This window comes from Halichondria panicea, chromosome 2 (genome assembly GCF_963675165.1).
Source record: "Halichondria panicea chromosome 2, odHalPani1.1, whole genome shotgun sequence".
Taxonomy (NCBI): Eukaryota; Metazoa; Porifera; class Demospongiae; order Suberitida; family Halichondriidae; genus Halichondria; species Halichondria panicea.
Window position 1 is genome coordinate 7,248,715 of NC_087378.1, and position 27,519 is coordinate 7,276,233.

Below are 27,519 nucleotides of genomic sequence, written 5' to 3' on the forward strand. Positions count from 1 at the left end.
TGGTTTCTACAGGTATCACTATGTGAGGTACTAGGTCTACAGTCTTGCAAATAACTACCACATGGATGCCGCCACGCCCACTTTCAGGATAAAAATCCCCAATAAACCGAATTTGATTGGAATATTATAATTAGTCGATCATTACCACCATTAACCCGCGGCTTGATATAGAGGATTAATGTGCACATGCTCAAAACAAAATACCATGTTGATGTACCAAGATGATCAATACAATTGCAAATAAATCTTTTATTTATACTCAAAGCAAAACGAGGTGGACTACTACAAAACACTGAAAATCTACACATTGACGTTGAACAAAAAATAATCATATCACACTTAATTTTTAAGACACGATCAATTAGGTCAAGTAGCAAAATAACTATACATATTATATACATAAATGGTGTACAAAAGAAACAGACAATATACAACTATAGCATACATAAATAATACCTTTTTAAACGAGCAATCTCCATGTCAATGTAAGTCATATTTAACACAAAGAGTCAATTTCTGAGTCTGTCAAAAAACGTCTTTTTCTATTACGCATTTTGCTCTGGCTCACGATAACCACCATCTTCAGCTGTGAAGAACTCTTCAAGCTGCCACTGTAAAGTCTCAAACGTGGGCCTGTTGGCAGGCTCTTCTCTCCAGCAGTCAAGCATGACATCGTAGAGCTTGTCAGGGCACCCAAGTGGGCGGGGCATTCGATAGCCTTGCTGTAACGCCTCCAACACTTGAGCATTTGTCATACCAGGGTATGGGAATCGGCCGTACGTAATGATCTCATAGAGGACTATTCCAAGTGACCAGACATCTGATTTAATCGTGAAGCGGTTGTACATGGCAGCTTCAGGGGCAGTCCATTTGATGGGAAACTTTGCACCAGTATGGGCCTCGTATATGTCTTCATCAATGACTCGAGCGAGACCAAAATCGGCTACTTTGCAGATGAGATTTTCTCCAACAAGGATATTTCTAGCAGCCAAATCGCGATGAATGTAGTTTTGCTCCTCTAAGCAGGCCATTCCAGATGCCACTTGAGAGCTGACATCAACTAGTTGATGAAGTTTTAGCGATCGTCCATCCCCTCGAAGATAATCGAGCAAGCTCCCATTAGTCATCAGTTCAGTCACAATGTAGATAGGCTCTTCTTTCGTACACACAGCGTACAGTTGGATCAGCTTTGGATGTCGAAGTTGCTTCATGAGAGCAGCTTCTTGGAGGAACTCGGAAGCAGACATAGTACCAGGCTTGAGTGTTTTCACAGCCACTTTAGTTGTCCCGTTCCACAGACCCTCCCAGACCTCTCCAAATTGACCGGCTCCGAGCTTACTGAGTAGTCTAACTTGTCGTCGATCGATCTCCCACTCCTCGTTAGCATGTCTTGACAACCCAGCTGTTTGTGGTTTCTCTGACAGTAAACAAGGGTACATCAAATTAACACACAACCCGTCAGCTTGCTGCTGGTAGTAGGCAACTAGATCGCGAACGTTCTCAAAAGTCACTCGTCTCGTGACAAAGAAGGTTCCATTTTCGAGTCTCTTGATTCGATAATGTCTGACCCTCTCCTTGTCTCGAACAGAGAGTGAGAAATCACCGGGAGTAGTTTCACTGTCTCGCAGCAGGTAGGAACCGTACTGGTTGAACTGCACCATGAGCTGTTTCTCTGCGTCCACTCTCTTTACTTTGCCAAAGAACCACCTGGGAATCAGGGAGGGAAAGTTGTCAAGTGTACTTTCATTATGAAACATAACTATGTACTACATGTACACAGGTGATGTACATTACTTGGGTTAGTCCCTATAACATAAAATGGGGTGACGCAAACTACACACAATATTAAATTTATCACAGTTATTTATATACGTAGGGTACCATACATGTACAGAAAATGCTACGGATATTAAAATACGCACAGAAATATTATATAAACACGAACCCTATGTAAAATATGTTTTAGGTTTTAAGGTCAACAACAACACACAACAGCTGCTGCTATTAGCAATACTGTATTCATCAGACATGAGGTCTCCATCATATCCATAGCAACCATGTATACGAGTAGGGGAATGTATTATAAACACATGAACACATCACAATGACCACAAACCATCTTCAGAACCTTTGAATAAGGTCACACAAATTAACAAGGCTAAGAAGATGGACCTAAAGCATACTGAGACTATGGGATTAAGCCCTAACTGTGTGTGACACTTGTGTAAGCTGGGGCTTTAACAGTTCACCAAATATGGAAGCAGTTGACAAACTAGTGGGTTGAAAGATACCACTTCACAGTCGCCCAGTTCAGCAATTAAGCACAGCCATTAGTACTGCCTACACAAGGCTAAGGGCCTAAATAGAAATGTAACATTTCAGTTCAACCATTTTGGCTGTGTGCTACACATTCATTTGAACCAGTTCTTTGTTGTTAAGGGATACTAGAAGCAGGCCTTTGCTGGTTGCTGGGCAACATTGTTGTAAGTGATTGTTGGCTAGAGGGGGTCAGACATCACCCATCTAGGCAAACAAAAACAATGAAGGTACCAAAATAGACATACATGTACACACTAACACAAGAGAATCTAGTCATAACCAACACAGCTTAGACTAGCAAACAGTTAAAGTAGAGCGCAGGCTAGCTATAGTGAGGCTACACCACAAACGCAGTAGAGCTAGACTAAAAGAAGCAACGAGTAGCTAAGTAGAGGGCTAGCTATAGTGAGGCTACACCACAAACGCAGTAGAGCTAGACTATAAGAAGCAACGAGTAGCTAAGTAGAGGGCTAGCTATAGTGAGACTACACCACAAACGCAGTTGAGCTAGACTATAAGAAGCAACGAGTAGCCTAAAAGACTATAAAAGCTTACCTAGTGAAGAATACGCAAAGGGAGCGTTACATAATACAATCAAGAATGACCACATATTAAAACGGCTGTCGAAGGTACAAAAATTAGCATGTATGGGATAAAAAACAGTAAGTGTATCAGGCAACCAAGCGATACAAAAAAACACTACTAAATAACATGTATGTAACAACAATCAGTGACACTATAGTACAGCACAAGTTATTCAAGGAAAACAAACCGCACTATTGAAAACACACAGAATACTAACAAACACTACTAGTTACATGTACCGGAGTTCAGTTCATCTTATCGGGATCGCGATATCCACCATCATTGTCGTTGGTGGAATAGAATTCCTCCAACTGCCACTGCAGAGTCTCAAAAGTCGGTCTAGCCACGGGATCCTCTTTCCAGCATTCCAGCATGTAATCGTGAAGTCGTTTGTGACATTTTGGAGGTGCGCCCATACGATATCCTGTTTGTATCTTTTCAAGCACTTCAGCGTTTGTCATGCCAGGGTAGGGGAATCGGCCATAGGTGACTACTTCATAGATAAGCACTCCATATGACCAGACGTCGGATTTGATAGTGAACCGGTTATAGAGAGCAGCTTCAGGGGCGGTCCATTTGATGGGAAACTTTGCACCAGTGTGGGCCTCGTATATGTCTTCATCAATGACTCGAGCGAGACCAAAATCGGCTACTTTGCAGATGAGATTGTCGGCGACCAAGATATTTCTAGCAGCAAGATCTCTGTGGATGTAGTTAGCCTGCTCCAAATAGGCCATTCCGGACGCAACTTGAGCCAACATATCGATCAACTGTTTTTCTTGAAGGGCTCGTCCATCTCCACGGAGATAATCGAGCAAACTACCAAATTTCATCAGTTCAGTCACAATGTAGATAGGCTCTTCTTTCGTACACACAGCGTACAGTTGGATCAGCTTTGGATGTCGGAGTTTCTTCATGAGAGCAGCTTCTTGGAGGAACTCGATAGCAGACATAGTACCAGGCTTGAGTGTTTTCACGGCCACTTTAGTTGTCCCGTTCCACAGACCCTCCCAGACCTCTCCAAATTGACCGGCTCCGAGCTTTCTGAGTAGTTTAATCTGATGTCGTTCAATCTCCCACTCCTCGTTAGCTTGTTTCGACAGGCCAGCAGTGATGGGTTTTTCAGAAACAGAGCAAGGATGCATGAGAGTGCAACACAAGCCGTCAGATTGTATCTTGTAGTACTCGACCAGATCTTGAATTGTATTGAACGTAGCTCGTCTCGTCACGAAAAACCCACCATTGTCAAATCTTCGTATGCGGTAGTGTCGAGTTCGTACTTGGTCACGAATCGAGAGAGAGAAATCGCCGGGAGTAGTTTCACTGTCTCTAACAAGGAAAGAGCCCATCAAGTTGAACGGCATCATGAGTTGCTTCTCTGCATCCACCCGCTTGAGTTTCCCAAAGAACCACCTGCAAGGAGAAAGAGAAAGAGTGTATGCTATCAGCGTTGTTGCTGATGCAGTAGACTATTAGTTGGTTTACTGGCGCAGCACACTAATCTGAGGAATTACTCATCTAATCAGCCCACGAAACTTCCCAGAGAGCATACTGAAAATGACTAATCGATCTAAAGTTTCCGAATAACTATTTCCTTTTTGCCTACTAAAATAGCAGTAACCACGTGACAACAACATACACATACGTACATAATCATAAAACAAGAAAAGTACCAGTATTCAAAGAAATGAATCACAGCAAACAGAAAGTACCTGTACATGTCATACACACACACACACACACACACACACACAACGCACAATTAGCAAGCTTGTTGTTTTAACTGTTTACTTTTACTGAAAGGCTTGTTTAAGAACTACAACTGCTCTTAGGCACACAGAGAGCAATACTTGATCTTATGTAAACACTAGTATGTTACAATGAAGGTACAGATGGTTATAAAGGTCACCAGAACAATGGAGGGGCTTTTTCTAGGATACTGCTAAGGCTGCACACAAACCAAATGACCGAGAACACTGACTAAAGCTTCAAATACTTGGAAGTCTTCAGGGCACTCACACTATATTTATTTATATTGCAACACTAAAAGCTTTCAGAACACACAGAATACAATAGCGTAGAGGAAATCACTATTAAAATTTAGGAACCTTTACACTACATTCCTAATGGCTTTCGGAAAGATTACAACCCCTGAGGTACCTTATAGCCAAAGCGATGTAAAATGTTAGGCTAGACAACACACCAATAATAACCCCACAAGCCTGTACACGGTCGGTAATCCACCCCCAGTAAGCTAAAATTCAACCGAAAAGTGGGCTATTGAAGTTTAGAAAATTATTATCAGATAGACATAGGCGTACACACAATATTTGCTACTGAACAGAAACCCACATCATAATTATAAATAAACTACCAATCTGATACAGGTACGTATAGTATCACTCACTCTTCAGCATCCAGACTCTTCCACTCTGCCACATAGTTGCTAGGTATGTATCCCTCTTTTCCAGTGTCCTTGGACTGAGCAAACCACCAGTCTCCCTCATCAGTGCTGATTATGTACATCAGGTCTCCCTTCTTGAAGCTCAGGTCGTCATCAGTACGAGACTCATAGTCATACTTTCCCACATAGATAGTCCGTCCTGAATTGTCCACGCCGCCGCCAAGGGTGGGCTTGGTAGGCACGGGTGGAGGCATTGCAGGGTGATCTTGAGGTCTACCATCAGGTACTTGGTGGCCCGTGTACGAATTAGTTACTTTTTGCTCTGTGGCCGGTGGTTCATCTTTGGTGGGGGTGCCAGCACAACTGTTGCCCATGGCTGGCTTTTGTATCTACCTGTCCGATGATTATAGTCAAGATCTAGTCTAGTTCTACCATCAAGTTACGGTACTATAGAAGCAGCAATGGGCGCGGGCGATCTTTGTGTCCTTAGAATATCATGAAACGATCAACTTGATCTTAGAAAGCCAATTTACTTGGGACCCACCCTTCTGACCGTAAATCTGTCTTGCAAGAGGTGACTTATATGATTCGGTTAATTAGACACCTTTCACGATTGCGAGTACGCATGCGCAAAACAGCACAACACTACAACGGTCATGACAAACAATTATTTTTTTCTTCACAATGTAATACAACAAATATTCTGTAACAAGGGAATGCATTATAAAACAACACAACAGTTATAGTTAATAGATAAAAACCGATACAACAAACAAATTGTTGCAACTTGTGCGATACATGTACTGTCGTTGCAGATGGTCAAAAATGTTGGAGAATAATGTCTAGTCAATTAAAAAAATAGTTATGAATTTTTAAAGTACATCTGCAGCAGCATGATACTGTCCAGTGTCCAAAACGAAGAAATCTTCTAATCTCCAGAGGAGAGCTTCAAATGTTGGCCGATCGACTGGATTCTTTTTCCAACAGTCCAACATGACTTGGTAAAGGTTCTCAGGCGTGTTGGGTGGACACGGCATTCGATAGCCTCGCTCCAGTTGTTGCAACACTTCAGCATTCGACATTCCTGGGTAAGGAATTCGAGCGTACGACACTAATTCTGTTAGCAGTACACCAAACGACCAGACGTCCGATTTGATACTGAAACGATTGTAGAGTGCAGCCTCAGGGGCTGTCCATTTGATGGGGAACTTCGCTCCTTCGTGGGCATTATACTCATCATCAGCAATCAGACGAGCCAGACCGAAATCAGCCACTTTACAGATGTTGTTTTCCCCCACCAGAATGTTTCGAGCAGCTAGATCACGATGGATGTAATTGTGAAGCTCGAGGTAAGCCATTCCAGCAGCAATCTGGGCAGCCATGTCGATCAATTGTGGCAGCTTTAGTGACCTTCCTTCACCTTGCAAGAAGTCCAGCAAGCTACCATGTGACATGAGCTCTGTGATGATCAAAAGAGGCTCTTCTTGAGTGCACACAGCATAGAGCTGCACCAGTTTCGGATGTCGGAGTTTCTTCATGATGTGAGCTTCTTGGAGGAATGCGGCAGGCTGCATGGTACCGGCTTTGAGTGTTTTGACAGCTACGGGCGTGGTTCCGTTCCAAAGTCCTTCAAATACCTCTCCAAACTGACCAGCACCAAGGCGACGAACCAGAGTGATGGACTCCCTAGGAATCTCCCACATATCCTTTGTCTTGTGGGACAAGTCGATCTGAGGTTTTTCGATTTGTGGGCAGGGACAACGCAAGTTTACACACAGCCCATCACTGTCCGTTTGGTAGTAGACGACCAGTTCCTTTAAGGTGTTGAACACGGCTCTTCTAGTGATGAAGAATCCTCCCTCGTCTAAACGTCGGACTCGATAATGTTTGACATTCTCTCCGTCTTGAATTGACAATGAGTAGTCACCAGGTTTGCTTTCACTCTCTCGAACAAGGAAGGCACCGCGTTTCTGGCAGGCCCTGAGCAGTTTCTCTGCTTCAGCTCGCTTGATGGGACCAAAGAACCAGCTGTGTGTGTGTGTGTGTGTGTGTGTGTGTGTGTGTGTGCGTGTGTGTGTGTGTGTGTGTGTGTGTGTGTGTGTGTGTGTGTGTGTGTGGGGGGGGGGTTAGTGTCACGTATAAGAGTGTTAGACAGTAGTACAATTTATTTGTTTGGTCTATGATACAAGCTAGCCAGATGATTTCCATAAACAATACACATTTCCCCTTTTATAGGCACATGTAAATCCTAACATGGAGACAATTTAAAATGTACAAAAAAACTTAGAGATATATTTGATATTATACTGTACAGATTATGGGTCACTGACAGTTATTTTAGGGACACCTCTCATGACTTATATGCAGCTGCGTGATGTAAAAAACACACACCTGCCACTTGTGCAGGGTGTCGTACAGGGGAAAGGGGGGATATCCCCCCTAAAATTCATGTACTAGTTGTATGACTGAGTGTCTATAGCTGACATACTAACATACTAACATACTAACAGGGTATTGAAATAACAGTTGACCTTTTTTTTTAGCAACCTTTTCTGGTTAATTTCTTATTCCCCCCTCTACTTCAAAATCCTGTATGACACCCTGTTGTGCATAAATAAAAACTATGTGTATTTGTGTATTTGATGACAGTACTAGTGAAGCATTTTTCTGTTGGGAAATATCTGCCAATGGCATGTTTCACAAACTTGACACAAACTGAACACCTAAAAATAGAAGTGTCCATAATTGGGATTTACTGCAATTATTGTAATCATTAGACTGCTGTGTAACTACCTAACTACAGAGACATTCACAGCCTAAACCTCAAGTTATAAAGTTTACCAACAAGTAAATTTCACACACACTGATTGTTGACCAAAATACCACCAACAAAACTAAAAAAAGCCCTGTGCAAGGAGTCGACAATAAGTGGTGTTACTTAATGCATATCTTATCTAGTAGGAGTAGCTACCTTACAATAACACAGAAATCACTTCACTTTATCAGGGCTCTAAAAATAGCCACAGTTATTATCACGAGTGGGAGTGGGGACTGACATAACACATACAGGCTTTGAAACACGTACCCCCCACACACTAGGCACACACTCGTTATGACGCACACTAAAATATGTGTGGAAATTTGATACAGGAAACACACACTAAGCAAACACATACTAGCAAATGGCGTGACACAACTCATGCATTAAAGTTAATGACTACTAAGCTGTTGTATTGTAACCTCAACATATACCATTGTAAATCTACAGGCAAGTAAGTACGTTCACGTCCCCTCTGATCATAAACTAAATTGCTTATTATAAACAAACAATTCAAGTTGTTTAAAAGTTGACCTCTTTTCTTGGAACTCACTTTATATTCACAACAAATATGGGCCTCATTGATTTCCTGGTATATGGTACGTTTCGGTACATTAGAGCAAATTGCAGAGTACCGTACACTTTCAGTCTTACAATTCAATACCTTTAATTGTTTAGTACATGTTGGCATTAGATGAATGTCCTTGACTGATACAAATACTTGGCAAACGGTGGGTACTTTTGTAGTCAATGTCGAGGCTATAAGATATGTGTTATATTCAACGTATTCACGTATTGGGTGTCCTCTGTCCATGTAATACACAATTGATATTATCCACATAATCTTTCCCTTGTGGTCTAAGTACAATGCAACCACAGCAACCAGTAAACATTCACTCAATTGGCTAGTGCATTGTGCTGCTGCCACACACAAGGAAAGGCTGAAGAGGGTGAACTGAGCAATGGCATATATAAAGACGATAGAATCTAGACAGACTGGGGAAATACTAAGTCTAGAGAAGATCGAGTTATTACGATTATGAGCATGCAGCTACTAGGGTACTTCACAGTGGGATCAGGTGCTAGGGGTATCCACCGTGGGATCAGGTGCTACGGGTATCCACAGTGGGATCAGGTGCTACGGGTATCCGCAGTGGGATCAGGTGCTACGGGTGTCCACAGTGGGATCAGGTGCTACGGGTGTCCACAGTGGGATCAGGTGCTACGGGTGTCCACAGTGGGATCAGGTGCTACGGGTGTCCACAGTGGGATCAGGTGCTACGGGTATCCACCGTGGGATCAGGTGCTACGGGTATCCGCAGTGGGATCAGGTGCTACGGGTATCCGCAGTGGGATCAGGTGCTACGGGTGTCCACAGTGGGATCAGGTGCTACGGGTGTCCACAGTGGGATCAGGTGCTACGGGTGTCCACAGTGGGATCAGGTGCTACGGGTGTCCACAGTGGGTGGGATCAGGTGCTACGGGTGTCCACAGTGGGATCAGGTGCTACGGGTGTCCACAGTGGGAGGTGAGGTATAATAGGGAGTCAGCAGATGTGGAATGACAAAGTTGCAAGAGATTAATCGCTCAATTTAACAATCAATTAACAGATTAATGACTAAGCCTACACAGACATGTACGAGGACTAATGACTAAGCCTACACAGACATGTACGAGGACTAACAATTATTAATGACTAAATCTACACAGACATGTACGAGGACCAACAGAATTAAAATTAAAATTGAACTCCAAAAGCTGAAATTACTATATATCCTTCTGAGACGTTCTATCTACTTCATTTTCTGTTCCTGATAAGCTATGTTGGGAAATGCTTACTGCTCATGGAAGCTTGAGGCATCTATTTTAACAACACCAATACACACACACACGCATGTAAGTAGAAATAAAAATTAATGCGAAGCATGTTTGAAATGTTTTGATACCAGTATGCACAAGTGTATACACAAGATAGGAAGTTCTAGTCCATACAGGAAGATATTTAGCATCCCAGGGGGTGAACTAAGCCTAGTACACAAGTAGCAACCCAGGGGATTGGAGAGCAGTCAACTAAACCTAGTACAGACATGTACAGGAAGATACTGAGCAACAGAGGAGATGAACTAAGCCTAGTCCATACAGGAAGATACTTAGTAACACAGGGGATGAACTAGGCCTAGTCCATACAGGAAGATACTTAGCAACCCAGGGGATGGGAGAGCAGTCAACTAAGCCTTTGATGATACTACTCTGGGTACACCCTATGCAAACAAATAGGGTCACGATCCATGCACTTGTAACTAGAGCCTCAATAGCATAAATGGCACTCAGGGAATGTCTCAAAAAAGGAAAGCAAAATAATTTGACTGGTTTCTCTGTCTAATGTTGGCATGCCATTATTACAATCATGTTGTCACATAGAAGCTCTAGCTGGCCACTTGAGGGACACACACTCACATCTCACAAGCACCTACTTACATGTAGTTATGCTTTTAGGGGGTATAGCCAGTGAGTTAGTTTATATAAACAGGAGAATTTAAAGACTTGTTTTGTATGTGCAAGAGGTAGCTATAGCAGCTCTCAATACACAAACTCTCTCCTCAATAAACATTAGACCACATAGTCTATTGGAGCACTCGACTAGCAAAAACACAACAGTAAGCAGATACAGTGGGTATAACCTAGCCTGTTAATAGGTCTTCACAGCTAAACATTATCCAGGGGTATCACTCCTGGAAATTCAAGTAAACTGTTTATGGAGCGATGCAAAGAGAACGAAAAATGCCAATTGGTCTCGAGTGTAAGCTAATACTCAAACATTGCAAACAGCCTGTATTTGGAAGTGGTATTAAATTAACACACTATAAGCTACTACAAGATTGATACAAGAGCTAGCTAACAATAATTAGGTGAAAACACACACGCAACCGTGATTGCTTTAAGAGTACCCAGCTGACTAGAGTCAACTGTTGGGAGGTCGGCAGGCATACATGTACGATGGGTCACTTAATCGTCAAGGGAAAAACAGGACTGAGTGGGAGTGATCACAATGTCCAAAACATACAAGAAGATACATTTATAGAAAGCATGCTACACTCACTAGTGTTGGAAGATTACCTAACACAACAATTTAAAGAATTATTAACCAATACCAAACTGTCAACTTTACGGATAATTTGCATAAACACCAACAGACAAGACTCACTCTTCTGCTTGTATAGTCTTATGCTCAGCAACGTAGTTGCTAGGAATATATCCTTCTCTCTGCGTCTCTATGCTCCTAGCTTGCCACCAGTCCCCGTCTGTGTTGTTGAGTATCTCGAGTCTCTCTCCCTTCCTGAAGCTCAGGTCTTCGCTCGTTCTCTGGTCATAGTCGAAGAGGGCGATATAACTTGGGCCTCTGGGTATGTATGATGTGCTGCCATGTTGAGGCCCATTAAGAGGTGTTGAAGAGTTCATACTGGGATTTTGTGCAGACATACTGTCAGGTCCATAGCCTCCGCCTGGTGCTGCTGGATGGAATCTGGACTTGTCAATGACCGAAGCTTTGCCTTGAGCTCGGCTACGGTTGTTTTTTCCACCGAGACAGTTCCCCATGTCGACGTACTGTGTGCAGAGGTCCCCAGGTGATCAAAATAGCTCAGATACAGCACTTGCAGTGGTGATAGAGAGCTGAAATCCTGCTAACTGTATATTATATCGAGCAGTTTTGATAGCTACTTATTTGCACTTGCGTCTAGATCAACTAGACTACTGTACTATACTGCCTACAGATCAGATTTCAGAGGTGAGGCACAATTTTGCAAGCTCTCTCCACCCATTATACCAATATTCATAGTTTCAAAACATTATACCGTACATTGACTAAAATAAACCAAAATGATTTTTGTGTTACATGAAATTACTCCATAATATAGTAAGATTACTTCTATAATACTACAGTCAGGATTAGGGCAACGAATTAGTCCTGTTTCACAGCGGCATATATACGACAGATGAACAAATATGTGGCATAGAATCCGATAGTTCCAGTGAGCAGCCAGAATCCAAACACCATGACCAAGCTGTAGCCAAAGTAGAGGAGGGTGGGCACAAACTCAGTGATGTCCAGCTGCACAGAGAAATAAACAATATAATATGTAATATCACATGGGCATGGGAGAGCAATGTCTACACAGTACATACATAAACTAGCAATCAATTAACTGTAGACAATATAAACAAAACTGAGGAAAATCTCAGGATTCAATAGTAAGAGCATTCTCCCAAATAGTGTGTTTGTGTGTGTCACCTGATTCCATTACTTTAACAGTCATTCTTACAGACTTTGTGGTCACTTGACTACATCCTAAACACGTGTAGTCTCAAGAGCTAACTGGACCCACCTTTGTGTAGTAGTACAAGACAGAATAGGCAACGACGTAATAACTGGCTGAGCCAGAGAGCAGGAAAGACCTCCACCACCAGTGGTAGTCCTCTCCACACAGTTGGAAGTACGTCATAACTATAGCCACCTCAGAGCAGGCTATGATGAGGATCACAAACACGAGGAACAGAAAGCCAAACAGGTAGTAAAACTGGTTCTCCCAAATGGCCTGTGTGCGGGGTTAAGGTATTATACTATAAGGAATTTTGAAGATGTTGTATAACCATGGTGTGGGAGTGTCAAACGTTATGCAGAAATACAAAACTTACAGTGAGAATGAAAAACAGCTCCACAAACACTGCCCCAAATGGAAGAATTCCAGCAATTAGAGAGCTATGAAAGGCGATCAAAGGCAACCGTCACACACACATAGAGGTAATAAATACTTTCATGCATATACATAGACAAACTTCAGAGGGTTTACAAAGTGTTAAGGCAAAAGAATTTTATAGATATGCTGCAAGTAATATTATTACTTTATGCTATTATAAGACCAGGTTTGATAAACTTACGCGACAACAGGATTCATGTACCACACTTGCTCAGGTATCTGACGAGGAATTTGATTGGTGCGTACAGGGTGCTCATACGGCTGCTTCCGGAACCCAAAATAAAATCCGCCGAAAATGAGTGGAAAAGAAATCCCAAACCACATACAGAGCAGAGCGAGCATGGTGGTGAATGGTACTGCTCCAGAGGAGTGCTCCCCCCATATGAAGCAGTTGAGAAAGAATCCAATACAAAACACAACACTTGGGAAGAAGACAGCAGTCTGCAAGAAAGTACGTGTCAGCAATAAAGACTATTACCTGGCTAGAGACGCTGAGTGCATGGTAAACACACGTATATATGTATACACACAGGTAGGGTTAGAGTGTGCTTGCTTACAATGCTGGCAGCCTTCTTCCAGCTATTACCCTTGAAGGTTCTAAACAACCTAGCTGCATGGTATCCACCAGTCACTCTACACACACAGAAAGAGAGGAAGAGCAATTCACATCAACACACAGTTTATCTATAGCCACATGTACACAACTAAGTCGGCATTTTTACTTAGTAGATCTTAATTACAAAAGGTCAAGGGTCAAGGGTATTAATTGTTAGGAATTACTCACCCCATGAACATAAATAGGACGATGGCTGCAGTCATGAGGGACCCTCTACTGGCTGGGGAGAGCATGCCAAACATGGCAAACACTGCACAAAGGGAGAGGAATAACATTGATGAAACCGTGGGAAACAGCTACTATGGGTACAAAAATAATATCTGAGGTACTCATGTAGGCTATAACCAAGTCAGCCTTACATAGTAGACCTATTTTACACGTGATCAGACTACTGCACAGATACTTTGTTGATACACTTTCACACGCCACAACTCACCGATGACAATGAAGACCATACAGAATATCTGAATGCCTGAGCCGAGACAAGCCACGAGAAGGGTGGGGTAACGAGGAGGTCGGAATACATCTCCATGAACCAGCTTCCAACCGGTCTCCTCAATAGAGTCATCCTGTGAGTAAGAGGAGGAGGGTATAAACATGAAGATAGGTCAGAATTAACGGGTAAGTGTGAAGTTGACTCCAACCCGTGTACTGTATAGCGGGAAATTTTCGTAAGGTGCGACATTTCATGTTTTCCAAGGGCAGAGCAGTTAACGCGAAAATGAAACTGGGATGAACCCCCACGCACCGCTATTTCACATGCAAAGCTCTTGGTGGGTGTGGTTTCCTGGCATTGAACCACAAACATTTATTTTGAGGGGGCTCTTGAGCCAAATAGCGAAAATTTCCCGCTACACGGTATGCCAATAACATCATTATACAACATAGTTACTGTGTGTGTGTTATTGATGATCTTTACCTACTTGTCCTACGCACAAGTACACACACACACACACTGCATACCATTTCCTCGTCTTGGTTGTATTTGGCAATGTCTCTCCTCAGTGTTCTGATGATGATCAAGGCCAGAATTCCTGGAGGGAGAACGGGGGAGTGAACCATACGTGCAAACTAACAGCATAAACCACACACAGTAAGTGAATATTCACTATTAAGCTACAGGTAGAACTGTGAACATCATAGTATGCGTACACACTCCAATATACACAGGCAACAGGAATTTTACCAAACTAGTAATATGTGATTTAAGATGGAAGGCATTTCCAAACCGAACTTGATATTACACGCATAAAGCTACAGTGTATATGGAGTATGGGATTTGACTCACCAGAGAGAAAGAGGACAATTGCGACAGAGTTGCAGATGGCAAACCAATGGATCTGTACGTCACTCATCTGAAGGTAGATGTCCCAACGTGATGCCCAGGCAACGTCACTAGCCTGCCACACCACGGTGTACGTGAACATCACACTAGTCTTAGCTGGAGGGGACATAGCAGGAGAAATATCATACACACTGTTCTCTTAGCTTAATGGTAAAGCAATCAAGATTCTAGAGTCACATACTACAGTTGGGTTAGACACAAACACAGGGATGATACTGCACAAGACCATCATTGCAAATGTTCAACCTTACAGTTACTACGAGCATTCATCCACTTACTTCCTTTCTGTAGTTGCAGGACACTGGTTTGCTCGCTATTGAGTTTACAATGCTTCCTATCTTCAGACTTAACGTCGGCCATAGGGACACCCTGGTCGTTGTTAGGGGTAACACTCATCATAGAGTCCATGGAGTAACTCTTTGTCTCCACCTCAAACCCCACAACACGATACACAGGTTCCCTGAGGGAGCGGATACACGTGTACATTTCCGTATTACTAGAATACTTTGCTGGTGAAAAACCTTTGCGAGTGAGCCAAATCAGCACCCTTTGCGATGTAACTATTGCGTTCTGGCAAGGATGGTGTGTATTAATTTACTAGTAATTTAGGTTTTGCTGCAAATGGATCAACTCTCGCAAAGTGTTTGATGCTCGCAAAACATTCTAGTAATACTGTCATTATGCAGCACATGGTGGCCAAACTGTGTAGTATAGTATAGTACAGGCTCATAGAGATTGCTATGTACCAAAAGCACTACAGATAATTATGACAACAAGAAAAAGCTTTGGCAAAGGCTGTGTGTATCTGGCCTGCATTCGTGCTATTTCAGGTACTATTGTACTATTCGGTTAACTTACGCATCGGCCCCCTTGAGATCGTGGTACTTGATGACAATCGTGAGGTGGTTGTTGAGAATGTACTTGTCGTTACTAATAAAGCCAAGCTTGTAGCCATCTTCATATTGTAACTCGTTTGTCTTGAGGTTCTTAAACACTGAGGCAGCTGGAAGATTGTCTGCTATCCTGCAAACAAAAAGAAAGAATAAATTCACAGACAGACATTTTTAGAGTGGGGAAAAAATATTCACAACATTTTTTTAGGTGCCACTTTATATATAGTTTCTCACATATGTACAGTGTAGTCCTCGTCAATTTTCTCAATAAACATATCCGTCTGCTCTGAAGTGAGATCGACAGTACACAATACTTTGCAGTCCACTGATTCACGGATACGCAGCTGTGTACGTATATGTATGAAGTCGTAAATGTAATGTACACGTGTATCCCTGACAACACAGCTATGAGTTAGAAAAGATCGAAACTTGATATTTACATTCCAATTTATTCGTTTGGCTGCCAAATACTTACGTGACATTGTATGATAGGCTCTTAAAATACTCCCTCACTTATAAAATGAATCACATCGTTAAAGCCAGTACGCTTAACTAGGATTGGCACAACTTTTGTTTCGATACTTTTTGGTGCTTTCTAGAAATATTATCTGTGATAGTACAACTCTCACCATATATGGAGTGTTCACAATCCTGTCCCCTCTTAGAACCTCACCTGAATGGGTACGAATAGTCAATGAATAATGGTAGACTATACTAAAGGAAAGGCGTTTCCAAACAAATCGCAATACAAAGCAGTGATTTGGGGACTATCAATAGTTATACCCGGTACACTGTGTGTGTGTGTGTGTGTGTGTGTGTGTGTGTGTGTGTGTGTGTGTGTGTGTATACCCGGTACACTGATACATGCAATTACGCATTTAATCAACCACTGAATTCAAGCAGGACTGTTGTGTTGTGTGTGTATGTATCTATATACCGAGATTGAGCTTTTTGTAGTGCATCTTTTCGTCAGCGGGTCGACAGAATGGGAGAGAGTAGTACTCATAGGGCAGCTGTGTCTTCACGCTGGTCATCTTCACAGCCTATGGGGATCATGAATATTTTAATCTTGATCGTCGAGTAGTGTGCATTAATAGGAAACGTGAATCGACTGAAAAGAACAACTGCATAGCATGGTTTAGTCTCTCTCTATGGTACTCACTTTGACTATTAGCTCTTCTCCCCCATGGAACTCAGCAGGGGCCACTCCAGGAATGTAGAAACCATTGGATAGGCAGATTTGAAGAGTAAAGAGACTGCAAATTATCAGAGACTTCATGCCAAATACGTTATCTCCCATTGACTAGTGACCCTTGGAAAGCTTTGGAGTGCCAGCAAGTATTAAGTCCAGTACTTCTTCAACTTTGCTCTGTGGAATATTAAGGATCCAATACTATTTCAACGTTTCTCTTACTTTTCGCTAATAGAGAGAGCAAAGTGGCACATGCGCACTAGATAGCAGAAGTCAGCAAGTGGGAGTGTCTGGGGCTGCTTGGCTTTGTGGAATGCTCTTCTTTCATGGCCAAGTCTGCGATAGAAGCTGTTAGTTTTCCACATTCCACTTTCCCAGACACAAGGGTGCAAGTGGATCCTGCTACATCTCCTCCCTATAATTGGATATGCTCTCTGGATATAACAGATGCCTATGGAGATAAATGGGCTGGCACTGGCTTCGCAATCAACCTTCCAAATGCCAAATACGAAGTGATTGTCACTGCTGGTCATTGTACTTACATCAAAGGAGACTATGCTTCAAGCATTATTGTGCAATTCCCTGGAGAAGAGTTCGCTCGAACTATTTACAAGAATGGTTTCTATGCTTCACCTGAATACATCAAACATGGTGACGTAGAAAACGATGATTATGGCCTCATACTAATTCCGAAAAGTAGAGATGTTATCGGTGGATTTGGATGGTCTGCTGATATTGAAGATACGGAGCTTGACAAGTGTTCTGTAACAAGCTGTGGCTATCCTACTGATAAACCAGCAGGCACTTTGTGGGTCACCGGAGGAAGAGTTACAAGCTACACCGAAAAGCGTATCTTCTACGAAAACAATTCGATCCGAAAGCAAAGTGGAAGCCCTGTGTATACATGGCATAAGGGATATTGGACGGTTGTTGGGGTCCACAGCAACGGAGGCTCCCCAAATTCTGCTTCACGATTCACAATTCAGGTGATATCGTGTTTTCTCAAGCAAATGCAATGCAAGAAAACACTAAAATCTGTGCATTTTCCAGACGTGTACATTCGATGTGATGCAAGTGATGTAAAGGAATCTACAGGACCTGGAGGAGGGACAGTCAACTGTCAATACAAGCCACCACAATGTTGGGAGCAATTCTATGTCATCCCACTGGAAATGCCACCGTCGTTGGTTAAACAACCAATCCGCAAAGTAGTCATTGAAAGTGCAGAATGGAAGAATGCCTTTCTTCGACTGGAGGACAAACAGATGACAGAATTCAGAAGCTGTGGTGGAGGTAAAGTGAATCTTCAGTTTGGAGCAATGTCTTACGAACAGTTCATTCTCAAAGAAGAAGGTCCAGATGATGTGTACTCAATCGTAAGTATTGTTTTCCCTCATTGCCGTATTCGAGTCGATGGAAAAAGAGTGACAAGTTGGCTAGCTTCTGGTAGCGGCACTGTGAATTGCCAGTATTTTGGTGATGTGAATGTTCCTGCTAAGGAGTTTGAAAAGATACAGATCAAACAACTTTGAAGTAGCTGATCACATAAGTACAACATAGATAATTATAACTGATATATAGACAATTTTACGAAGATAATAATTATTATAATTTGTATATATATATTATAGTCTTTTGACATATTTTTTTCATTGTTCATTTAAGTAATTTAGAAGCAAATAATGGTAAAATTAATACAGATTGATCAAATAAGTAAATGAGCAGGTTTTTTGCCTGGCCAAGACTCTTTGGCATATTTTTTCTTTCTATGTTCATCTGAGCTAAATAGTGAAGGCATAGCTATGTCAGTCTGAGAGGAGTCCCAAGTCATGGCAGCAGCAATAGGCTTTGAGGCTTGCTGCGCCTTGACCATCAAGTCAGTTGGGTTTGCCACAGGGGGTGCTGTAATGATAGAGCATACAGTGATGTTAAAAATTGATAGTATAAACGTCCAGTTTTTTTGCCACTGGATTGGGTTTTAGATACAGATGACAAAATTACCTACAGTGTAGGTATACTTAGACGGAAGTACATGCTAACACACAGTATGTACTGTACTGATCAGGTAAGTACTAGCCCCAGCATAATACAACGTAACGGCACTGCTCACCTGCAGATATGGTTTTGGCGAAGAAGGTGGAGCCTGCAGAGTAGCCAGCCAGTGTGGGGGTTGAGGGGGAGGGGGTGTCAGCATAGAGAGCTGTGGGGGAGCTCAGAGGCTGCTTGAACTTGTTGAACTTTACCCCAGGGCTTGTGGGACTAACAACATGAGCCTCTCCGTCAGACAGCTTCCTTTTCTGGAGGTGGAAAAGGTGAGGTAATAGTTGACACCACACATATGAACAATCTCCCATCAGAAAGAATGACATTAGAAGTTGTGAACAGTACGTACAATGGGAAGGGGGGAGGGTCTCAGCAACCTTGCAAACATTTTCTAAAACCACGGTAATTACATACAACCCTGATCAGAGGAGGTATGACATGAGTACCTCGATTAGGCTTGGTCACGTGCAAAATTTAACAGTAAAGTCATTGTTGCATGTGACTAATTAACTCTATTTCAGCCTATAGTCGAGGTACTCGTGTCGGACCTCCTCTAGCTCTGAACACTGATACAGCTAATAGATGGCTACCCTACATACCTGCAGGGCCTACTTGTCACAGGGACAGATTCCAACCAAACGTGCTCACCTTTGTAGGAATGATGGTTGTCTGCACCATATTCCTGAACCTGCCAATGGTTGGGTCAATGTCCTCAGGGTTGATGATCTCCTCCTCATCGGCAAATGAGATAGATAGAGGGTGCTGCTTACGTTTGTGTGACAAATCCTTCTCTGATATGCCCACCATTGAGATCTGTCTATTGTGAGCTGTGTTGAACTGAGTCAGGTCCTGGAGGGAGGAAACAACAAAGATTAGTACAACTGTAATAGAACATTATGACCCATTCCAAATTTGAGATTTGAGCATGTCATCTGAACGCAGAGGAGGTACCACGAGTACCTCGATTTAGCAATTAGCCTCTGCAATAACGAGCGTGGGCGGATAATTAGACGCCCACGCTCAACGTTATTGCAGAGGCTAATTGCTTAATCGAGGTATTTGTGAACGGGCTCCTTTTAAGCTTTCAAAAATCAGAAAATCATTGAGACCATCAGAACTCTAGTTACAGAGCCGAATCTATGTACAACATAAAATTACTATATGCAAAAGTTCCTACACAACTATTTCACCCACATCGAGGTCATTGTCAAGCTCCGGTAGTCCCAGCAGTGTCCCTCCCTCAACCCCCTCCTCGTCTCCTTCACTCGTTATCAGGGGGAGCACCACGGGGGGTCTCTCTCGGAGGACGTACGTACGAGTGGAAGCACCAAAACTGAGTGTGCTGTCCAATGGGACTTGTGTGGGCTTGTGGGCCTCCAGTCGCATGCTACCAATGAAGGTGCCATGAGCTGGGGAAATTATAAATTATAGCCCATTATTTTTTTCTTCACGGATGGAACATTTCAATCCGAAAGCAATCACTGATTTTTAAACACATTATTAGATAGGTATTGAAAAGGGCTATAAAATGCATCTTAATGGTGAAAATGCACAATCCTAACTCAGCACTCAAAGTAACTATCAAAACAGGGTCCATTCGGAAAGGCTGTCATTATTGTCAGTACTACAACACAGTTAACGACTAATCTTAAAAGTCCATGCATTCTTCAACAACGACTAATCTTAAAAGTACATGCATTTTTCAACACCTCCTTCTTTAGTGGCTACGAAACCATTTTAATGTTCTCTAGTTATGACCACTTCGAATTACCTACAAAACTGAGACCCTCCTGTGCACCATAAAATACAATCACTAACGGACCAACAAACAGTACACCAATTTTAATAAAAAGCGCACTTACTGCTTCCCAGATCAATAAGAAATGGTCTCTTCAAGTGTTTGTGATAAACTAGTGCAGAGTGTTGCCGTGAGCAACTCTGGTGGGGAAGGGGGAAGTCGCAGCTCTCTTTGGCACGACCAAATATGTAGCAATTCTTCTCGTCAAGTAACAGTTTCTATGGTGATGTGCGTAGCATAGCGTACATAGCGTACATGTCATATTACAATAGTTATAACTAACCTGCAAAACACTTCCATTCTTGACGACATCAAGATGCAGTCCAGTAGGAGCAACCCCAGCCCTGTACACAATTTAATATACTAACTATGCCTTACTGTATCATTGGCAACTTGCATGAGCTTATCTTTACAATGATTCTTACCATGAGGGCACTTTAAAGTCCTGATCAGAGGTCATACTTCACTGCCATCTGCTTTCAATTCTAATTCTTTAATTCCTACTGGAGCACATCGAGAAGGTGTGTAGCTTTGAGCTCCACCCTCTTTGCAGAATGGAAGCAAAAGTGAGACCTTTTTTGTTAGCACTTCAGTGCTAGTGGCTTATGCAGTAGTAGCAGCTTTATTACAGTTAGTGCAAAATTATGCACTGAATGTAGTAGAGGCATCTAGATCTAGTGGAGATGCACAAGAAGAACCAAGTGTCTCCTGAGATTTCTTCCCCTGCCAATGGCTGGCAAGAAGGGGACACTCCACACTCCTCTAGCCAAGATGATGATGCAGGGAATACTGTAAAGAGAGTGAGGCCCAAAGCACGGCGTTTCAAACGCTATTCTAGACACTGGTCAGGTACAGAGGCATCTGCTAGATTTAGCAGCAACACAGGAGCCAGTTCACCATCCACAGTGACACAAGTACTGGAAGAACACTCTGATGATGGAGAAGAAGCTGGTGGCCATACTCAAGCTGCTATACTGACGTATTTTCTGCAGATTTTAAACAGCGAGACTGATATCGACTTCACTTACATTGAACACCTACTCTCAAATGGAGCCGATATTGATTCTACTGATGAATCTACTGGAATAACTGTTATGCACAAAGTGGCTGAAAATTGGAATGTCACTGTCGCCCAGTTCCTCTATGATAGAGGGAGTGATATTCACCGTGCAGACAACACTGGTAAAACTCCTCTGCACATTGCTGCTGGGATCAATCATCGAGACATGGTTGTATGGCTGATCAGGCAAGGTGCCGATGTGGAAGCCAGGACGAATGTTGAGAAGCAAACTCCAGTTCATCATGCAGCTAGGAGCGACGCTGTGCTTGCACTTGAAGCCTTGATTCAGAGCGGAGGTGAGCTACTCCACAGTTACTAACTGTCTGGATTTTAGCTAGTGCTTGAAAAAGCTTTAGGAAACTATCCTAATCCGTGTAAAATGCTACATACTCTGTTTTGCTAAGTATTGCCTCTACAATCCCAGAGGCAATCTCCTTTAGTGTACTGTGGCTAAGAGCCGGGTTTAGCTACATTTCCTCAGGTAACTATGAAACAAAGGATTACAAAGGGAGGACTCCACTGTACCTGGCGGCAGAGCTGGATAGAACGTTGGTGGCCAACTTCTTAATATCGCTGGACACCCCTGCAAAATGCACAGTCACTGATAATGCTGGTAGCCATGTCATAACAAGCATGATTAGGACTATGCCTGAAGTGGTGAGCATAAAAATGTCAGCCTTACACACTAGAAGCTTATTGGTACACAACGCTAACACAATAGCCACTTTCATCATCGTAGCACCTCATAATAACACAACTATATATATGCATGCATTAATTTATCACTGCAAGATTGTTTTGTTATCTCTATGATTACAGGCATCCCAGTCTCTGAACCAGCTGCACAAGCTTGCACCGGCTGACAGGAAATAGTATTTCATCCTGAGTAACTTGGAGCACAGCCTGGGAGATTACCATGCAGCCAAGGGAATCAAATCACCAGTGAGACATAATACTATCCACCAATGGCTTAGATTCCGCATATGTAGTTTGAGATGGCGGTGGAGGAGAGTAGATATGAGATACTCACACACACGGTCATGGAAGAACTGATCAAACAGAAATGGAAGTATTGTGTGCGATGGTACTACTATACCTACCTGGGGCTTTATTTTCTCTTCTTAATCTCCTGGTCTGTTCTCATCTCATTCCCTTCTGTACAACTCAAGCACTGTTATGTCTTCCCCACTGACACATGGAGGATTGTGGTAGAGGTACAAATTCACTTAGTGGAGTTAAGGATCTTTACCCATTAATCTTTTACTACTGTTATTAAGGTATTTTAGCGTGATGCTCTTTACCATCTCTCACATGCTGAACAGATCATAGCCTTGGGGACCTACATTCACCAGGTTGCTGAAGAAATTGCTGAGATTATAAGGTCTCACTTAAAGCATAAGGTAAGATTACACAAACAGCATTTTTCAAAATAAAATAACAAATCATTGTCTCTTGTTGGTCCTTTGCAGAGGTACACTTCATTTCGTCGGAGAACGCTACAGGATGACCTCGAGAATGCGGACATTTCCTTACCAGAAGAGAGGAAGTATCTCTTGTCTGAACTGGAGAGCACTAAGAAGAGCCCCCCAAACTATTTCAAAGAGCCATGGAATATCATCGACATTATTACCTATGTGGCTCTGCTCGTTGTGATTCTTCTGCACATAGCGGACATTGCAGTGCATACGACTGAGCTGGCAGTGTGGACTGCAAGGTATCTGTGTGTATGGTATATTGGCACGTGATAACTGTGTCTATATAGACTTAATTAAGAGCTGGTTTTGTAATCCAACTCTTTCATTGTCCCTAATATGAGCTTCTATTGTCCAATGTACTCTCTGTAGCTGTAATTGACGAGCTCTATAATAATTATTATTATGTTATTGTGTGTTTGAATCAGTACTGCATTACGTGCTTTGCAGCTCACTTGCAAGTTTGGGGGAGAATAGTAAAATGCCAAAAACTACTGAGATGATAGTTACATAAGTAAACCATGGCAACCACTCTACCGAAGGTGTTATATAAACTGTTACATGTACTTGTTTGCAGTTTACCTTTGTCCCAAGTGTGTGCTGCGAAGCACAGTATATACGTGGAGTATCAGAAAAGGAGTATCCAATTTCCAAACAATTTTGGTTTAGATCAAAGTTGTCAATTTTGTCAAAATACCAATGAGCAATGGATATTATGTACAGCTGTATACTCATTACTCTTGCCTGATATAACTGGGTTCTCAAGTTCTCAGCAGTTTCAACTAGCCAGACCAATCTACAATCAATATTTAGAAGCTCTATACTAGTCTATACATCAATAGAGAGCTGATTGATGTATTTAACAGCACAATGCTATTTGCATGTTTACAAGAGTTCCTAATGAAGTCTTGTATACAGGTATAGGAACTTTAAAAACATGCATAGCATTCTGCTGTTAAATACATCTCACGTAGCTCTCTATTACCTTAAATACAGGTTCTCGTGTGCTGCTGTTCTTCTGATTTGGGTCCGACTGCTCAACCTAGTGAGAGCTCTACGTGCACTGGGTTCACTGGTAGCCATCATCAGCGAGCTCATCGCTGACATCCTTCGATATTTTGTAGTCTATTTAGTGTTCTTCGTACCCTACATGATATCAGTGTGGGTGCTGTTCGGAGGAGACCAGTCAGTCGCAGTGGCGGGGAATGAAGACTTGACTATATTATATCGAGTGATTGTGGTCATGTTTAGAATGAGCCTCATCGATAACTTTCCTTACGAGGTGAGAACGACTGTACTTTGATGCACTATGTAGATGACTTCCTGTCTCGTATCTATATAGTAGCTATGCACTATTAAGAGTTGTTTGTATCACTTGCCATACAATTTTAAGGCAATCTCCTGCTGTCTCAATGACTGCAAAGGAATTTACTAGGGGGAGTGTAACCGCACTGTGTGTATGAGGGTATTAATTACTAGGGGGAGTGTAACCTGTGTAGGAGGGTATCAGTTACTAGGGGGAGTGTAACCTGTGTAGGAGGATATTAATTATTAGTCTGTCTATGTTGGCACTTCTTTGAAGTCCATTTAATTGTGCTGGTAACCTTTCCTCTGAGCTATAATCCAGCAGTTATATTCTGGAGGTGACCCTATAGCTAACATTCTGTCAGATCGAGAGTGAGTGTCATAATCATGTGTCTATTGTATTCTTCTGTAGACAATGCGGGACATATCCTGGTCATCACCTTCCTGATCATAACAGCTGTGGTGGGACTCAACCTCTTCATTGCCCTGCTCTCTCACACATTTCAGAGGGTGTATGATAATGCTCAGGCTAATGCACTTCTCCAGCAGGTGTGTACACTGGGTGGAGGGTGGAGGGTATGGTGTGTGTACACTGGGTGGAGGGTAGAGGGTATGGTGTGTGTACACTGGGTGGAGGGTAGAGGGTATGGTGTGTGTACACTGAGTGGAGGGTGTAGGGTATGGTGTGTGTACACTGAGTGTAGGGTATGGTGTGTGTACAATGGGTGTAGGGTATGGTGTGTGTACACTGAGTGTAGGGTATGGTGTGTGTACAATGGGTGTAGGGTATGGTGTGTGTACATTGAGTGTACTCTTGGTGGAGGGTGGAGGGTACGTATGGTGGTGGTACATGTAGATAAATGGTGGAGGGTGGAGGGTACGTATGGTGGTGGTACATGTAGATAAATGGTGGAGGGTGGAGGGTAGAGGGTGTGGTGTGTACACTGGGTGGAGGGTATGGTGTGTGTACACTGGGTGGAGGGTGGAGGGTAGAGGGTGTGGTGTGTACACTGATATTGTATTATTTTGTTCTATTCTTCTATTGACTTAGGCTAAGATCATTCTGCTTCTGGAAGACAAAGTGAGCTCTTGCACCTACCGGAAGTACCTTATCCATGTACAGAACAATTGCAACCCCTACTCATGTTTCTATGACGATGACGATGACTCAGAGGAGAGACCTTCCCAACTACAGAAGATCACCCACCAGATACACGTATGACCTCCACACACTAGTAACTGTACGTCAGTCACGTATTTGATGTAAAAGTACTGTTTATAATTGATTGTTTGGCTTGTTTTATCTGGCAGCATTGCTCAGTATTAGCACAGGTATTAAGCATCTATCAGCACTTGAGAGTATTTGCATTTGTATGAGTGAAATGAGGTACATTTACAATGTTAATTAAAAGACTATCATAAGCCATTCCCATACATCTATACAACAATAGTACACAAATCTATAATAACTTGACACAATGAACATTGTGTACTTCAATTCAATTGTAACATGTACACAGAACATTGTGACTGAGCTGCAGAATGATAGAAAGGAAATGGAGAGCTGTGGTGGCTTGCACACTCTACGAGATAAACTTGACCAGACAGACTCTAAACTGTCTTAGCTGTCTCTCCAGCTGGATGAGATAAAAGCCATTCTTTGCACCCTCACTCCACCAGGTAATACTGTGGTTTTCCCTTTCCTTGTACCTAGCTGCCACAATTAACCTTTGAAGACTCCCCCCTAATACTGTACCCTTGCACCAGCTGACCTCAACTATTGTGTGTGTGTGTGTGTGTACTGGCAGATCAGACTACTTTCAATACATCTTCTGTTCCTTGTACACGTGGTGTGCTGCTATGCATGGTGCTCTGGCAATTAAGCAGTGAATTCTCGCCTCATGTTAGTGCTCCATATATATTATATATATAGGCCACATAATCCACCCACTTCTCCTTTGCATGCATACGCCTGCTAGTCTTATCATAATTATAGAGAGCATGAATTTGGTAACAAAGCTATACAATTTACAAAGATAATTTTGTTATAAAGGCAAGTGCATTCATACAGTTGTATCATGCCCATGTATATTCATACAGTTGTATCATGCCCATGTATATTCCATGCAGTGGGGTCGCACCTGTTTTTGAGCACAACTACGGACCCAAACACCAACGACGCTAATCTGGAGAGCCATCAACTTACTACACCCACTAAACTCCCGGCAAAAACAATTCACCCATTTCCCCGTCGAATTCAAGTATACCCAAAGAAACTAACTCCACTTGAGTCATTGCAAAGAGACTCACATCCAAACAGTGTAGCTATGAACCCACTACTAGAGTATAGTTTAAGTTCACCTCTGATGTGGGAAAACACAGTTCAATGAGTGAATCCAGTGCCTAATAGTCTGAGATCATCAACATAATCTAGGATGTGTGAATCCTGCAAAGAACAATCACCTACAATCACCTGATTTATTATGATTACACTGATAAGCTAGCTGGTCGTGGCCCATTGCTTAATCATTATTGCCACTTGAAATAAATTTTCCAAAATTGAGAAATGCTACATGTACACTAGCCTCGATCCCAGGCCGATCCGTCTCCAATTGAACGCTAGGTCGCCTACTAGGCCTGGTATTGATTGTATTTGGGCGTGATCTGGGCGTGGTTTTTTAATAAATTGACACTGTGGTACAACAAAAAATGAATCCTCCAACAGTGGTCTTCAAAAACAGCCTCTGGGGCAGTATACAGCAGGAAATACTTCCCAGAAGACACTTCTTTGGCAGTGGCAACCAAATCTTTGTCGATTCCTTTATTGCTACTGAGGATGGCAGCAGAAACACCTCTATTGTTTAGACTCCTGACCTGGTCAATCATGAGTCTCATGATAAGAGATACAAGGG

At 42.5% G+C, this 27,519-nt stretch overlaps 4 protein-coding genes and 1 pseudogene across 4 annotated transcripts; 2 read left to right on the plus strand and 3 right to left on the minus strand.

Moving 5' to 3' along the window:
* Positions 1-231: 231 nt before the first annotated feature.
* Positions 232-11,918, minus strand: LOC135332266 (uncharacterized). The gene is made up of 5 exons (XM_064527642.1): positions 11,332-11,918; positions 6,187-7,336; positions 5,312-5,697; positions 3,151-4,317; positions 232-1,707 (listed from the first exon to the last, which is right to left on the minus strand). Exons 1-5 carry the CDS (start codon positions 11,721-11,723, stop codon positions 546-548), a joined length of 4,257 nt encoding a protein of 1,418 aa, XP_064383712.1. The 5' UTR covers positions 11,724-11,918; the 3' UTR covers positions 232-545.
* A 39-nt stretch (positions 11,919-11,957) lies between these two features.
* Positions 11,958-17,176, minus strand: LOC135332053 (transmembrane 9 superfamily member 4-like). The gene is made up of 15 exons (XM_064527368.1): positions 16,900-17,176; positions 16,675-16,780; positions 16,367-16,410; positions 15,972-16,081; positions 15,703-15,867; positions 15,123-15,304; positions 14,788-14,940; positions 14,463-14,533; positions 13,936-14,068; positions 13,668-13,749; positions 13,441-13,516; positions 13,065-13,324; positions 12,822-12,885; positions 12,512-12,721; positions 11,958-12,237 (listed from the first exon to the last, which is right to left on the minus strand). The coding sequence occupies exons 1-15, from the start codon at positions 17,035-17,037 to the stop codon at positions 12,088-12,090; spliced, it is 1,944 nt and encodes a 647-aa protein (XP_064383438.1). The 5' UTR covers positions 17,038-17,176; the 3' UTR covers positions 11,958-12,087.
* Positions 17,177-17,206: 30 nt separating this feature from the next.
* LOC135332067 (uncharacterized) lies at positions 17,207-18,588 on the plus strand. Its single transcript, XM_064527384.1, has one exon. The coding sequence runs from the start codon at positions 17,256-17,258 to the stop codon at positions 18,459-18,461; it is 1,206 nt and encodes a 401-aa protein (XP_064383454.1). The 5' UTR covers positions 17,207-17,255; the 3' UTR covers positions 18,462-18,588.
* Positions 18,571-21,339, minus strand: LOC135332075 (nuclear inhibitor of protein phosphatase 1-like). The gene is made up of 7 exons (XM_064527398.1): positions 21,196-21,339; positions 21,054-21,114; positions 20,835-20,988; positions 20,167-20,381; positions 19,621-19,821; positions 19,040-19,226; positions 18,571-18,831 (listed from the first exon to the last, which is right to left on the minus strand). Exons 1-7 carry the CDS (start codon positions 21,228-21,230, stop codon positions 18,635-18,637), a joined length of 1,050 nt encoding a protein of 349 aa, XP_064383468.1. The 5' UTR covers positions 21,231-21,339; the 3' UTR covers positions 18,571-18,634.
* Positions 20,985-27,156, plus strand: LOC135332267 (uncharacterized; annotated as a pseudogene).
* Positions 27,157-27,519: the final 363 nt, after the last annotated feature.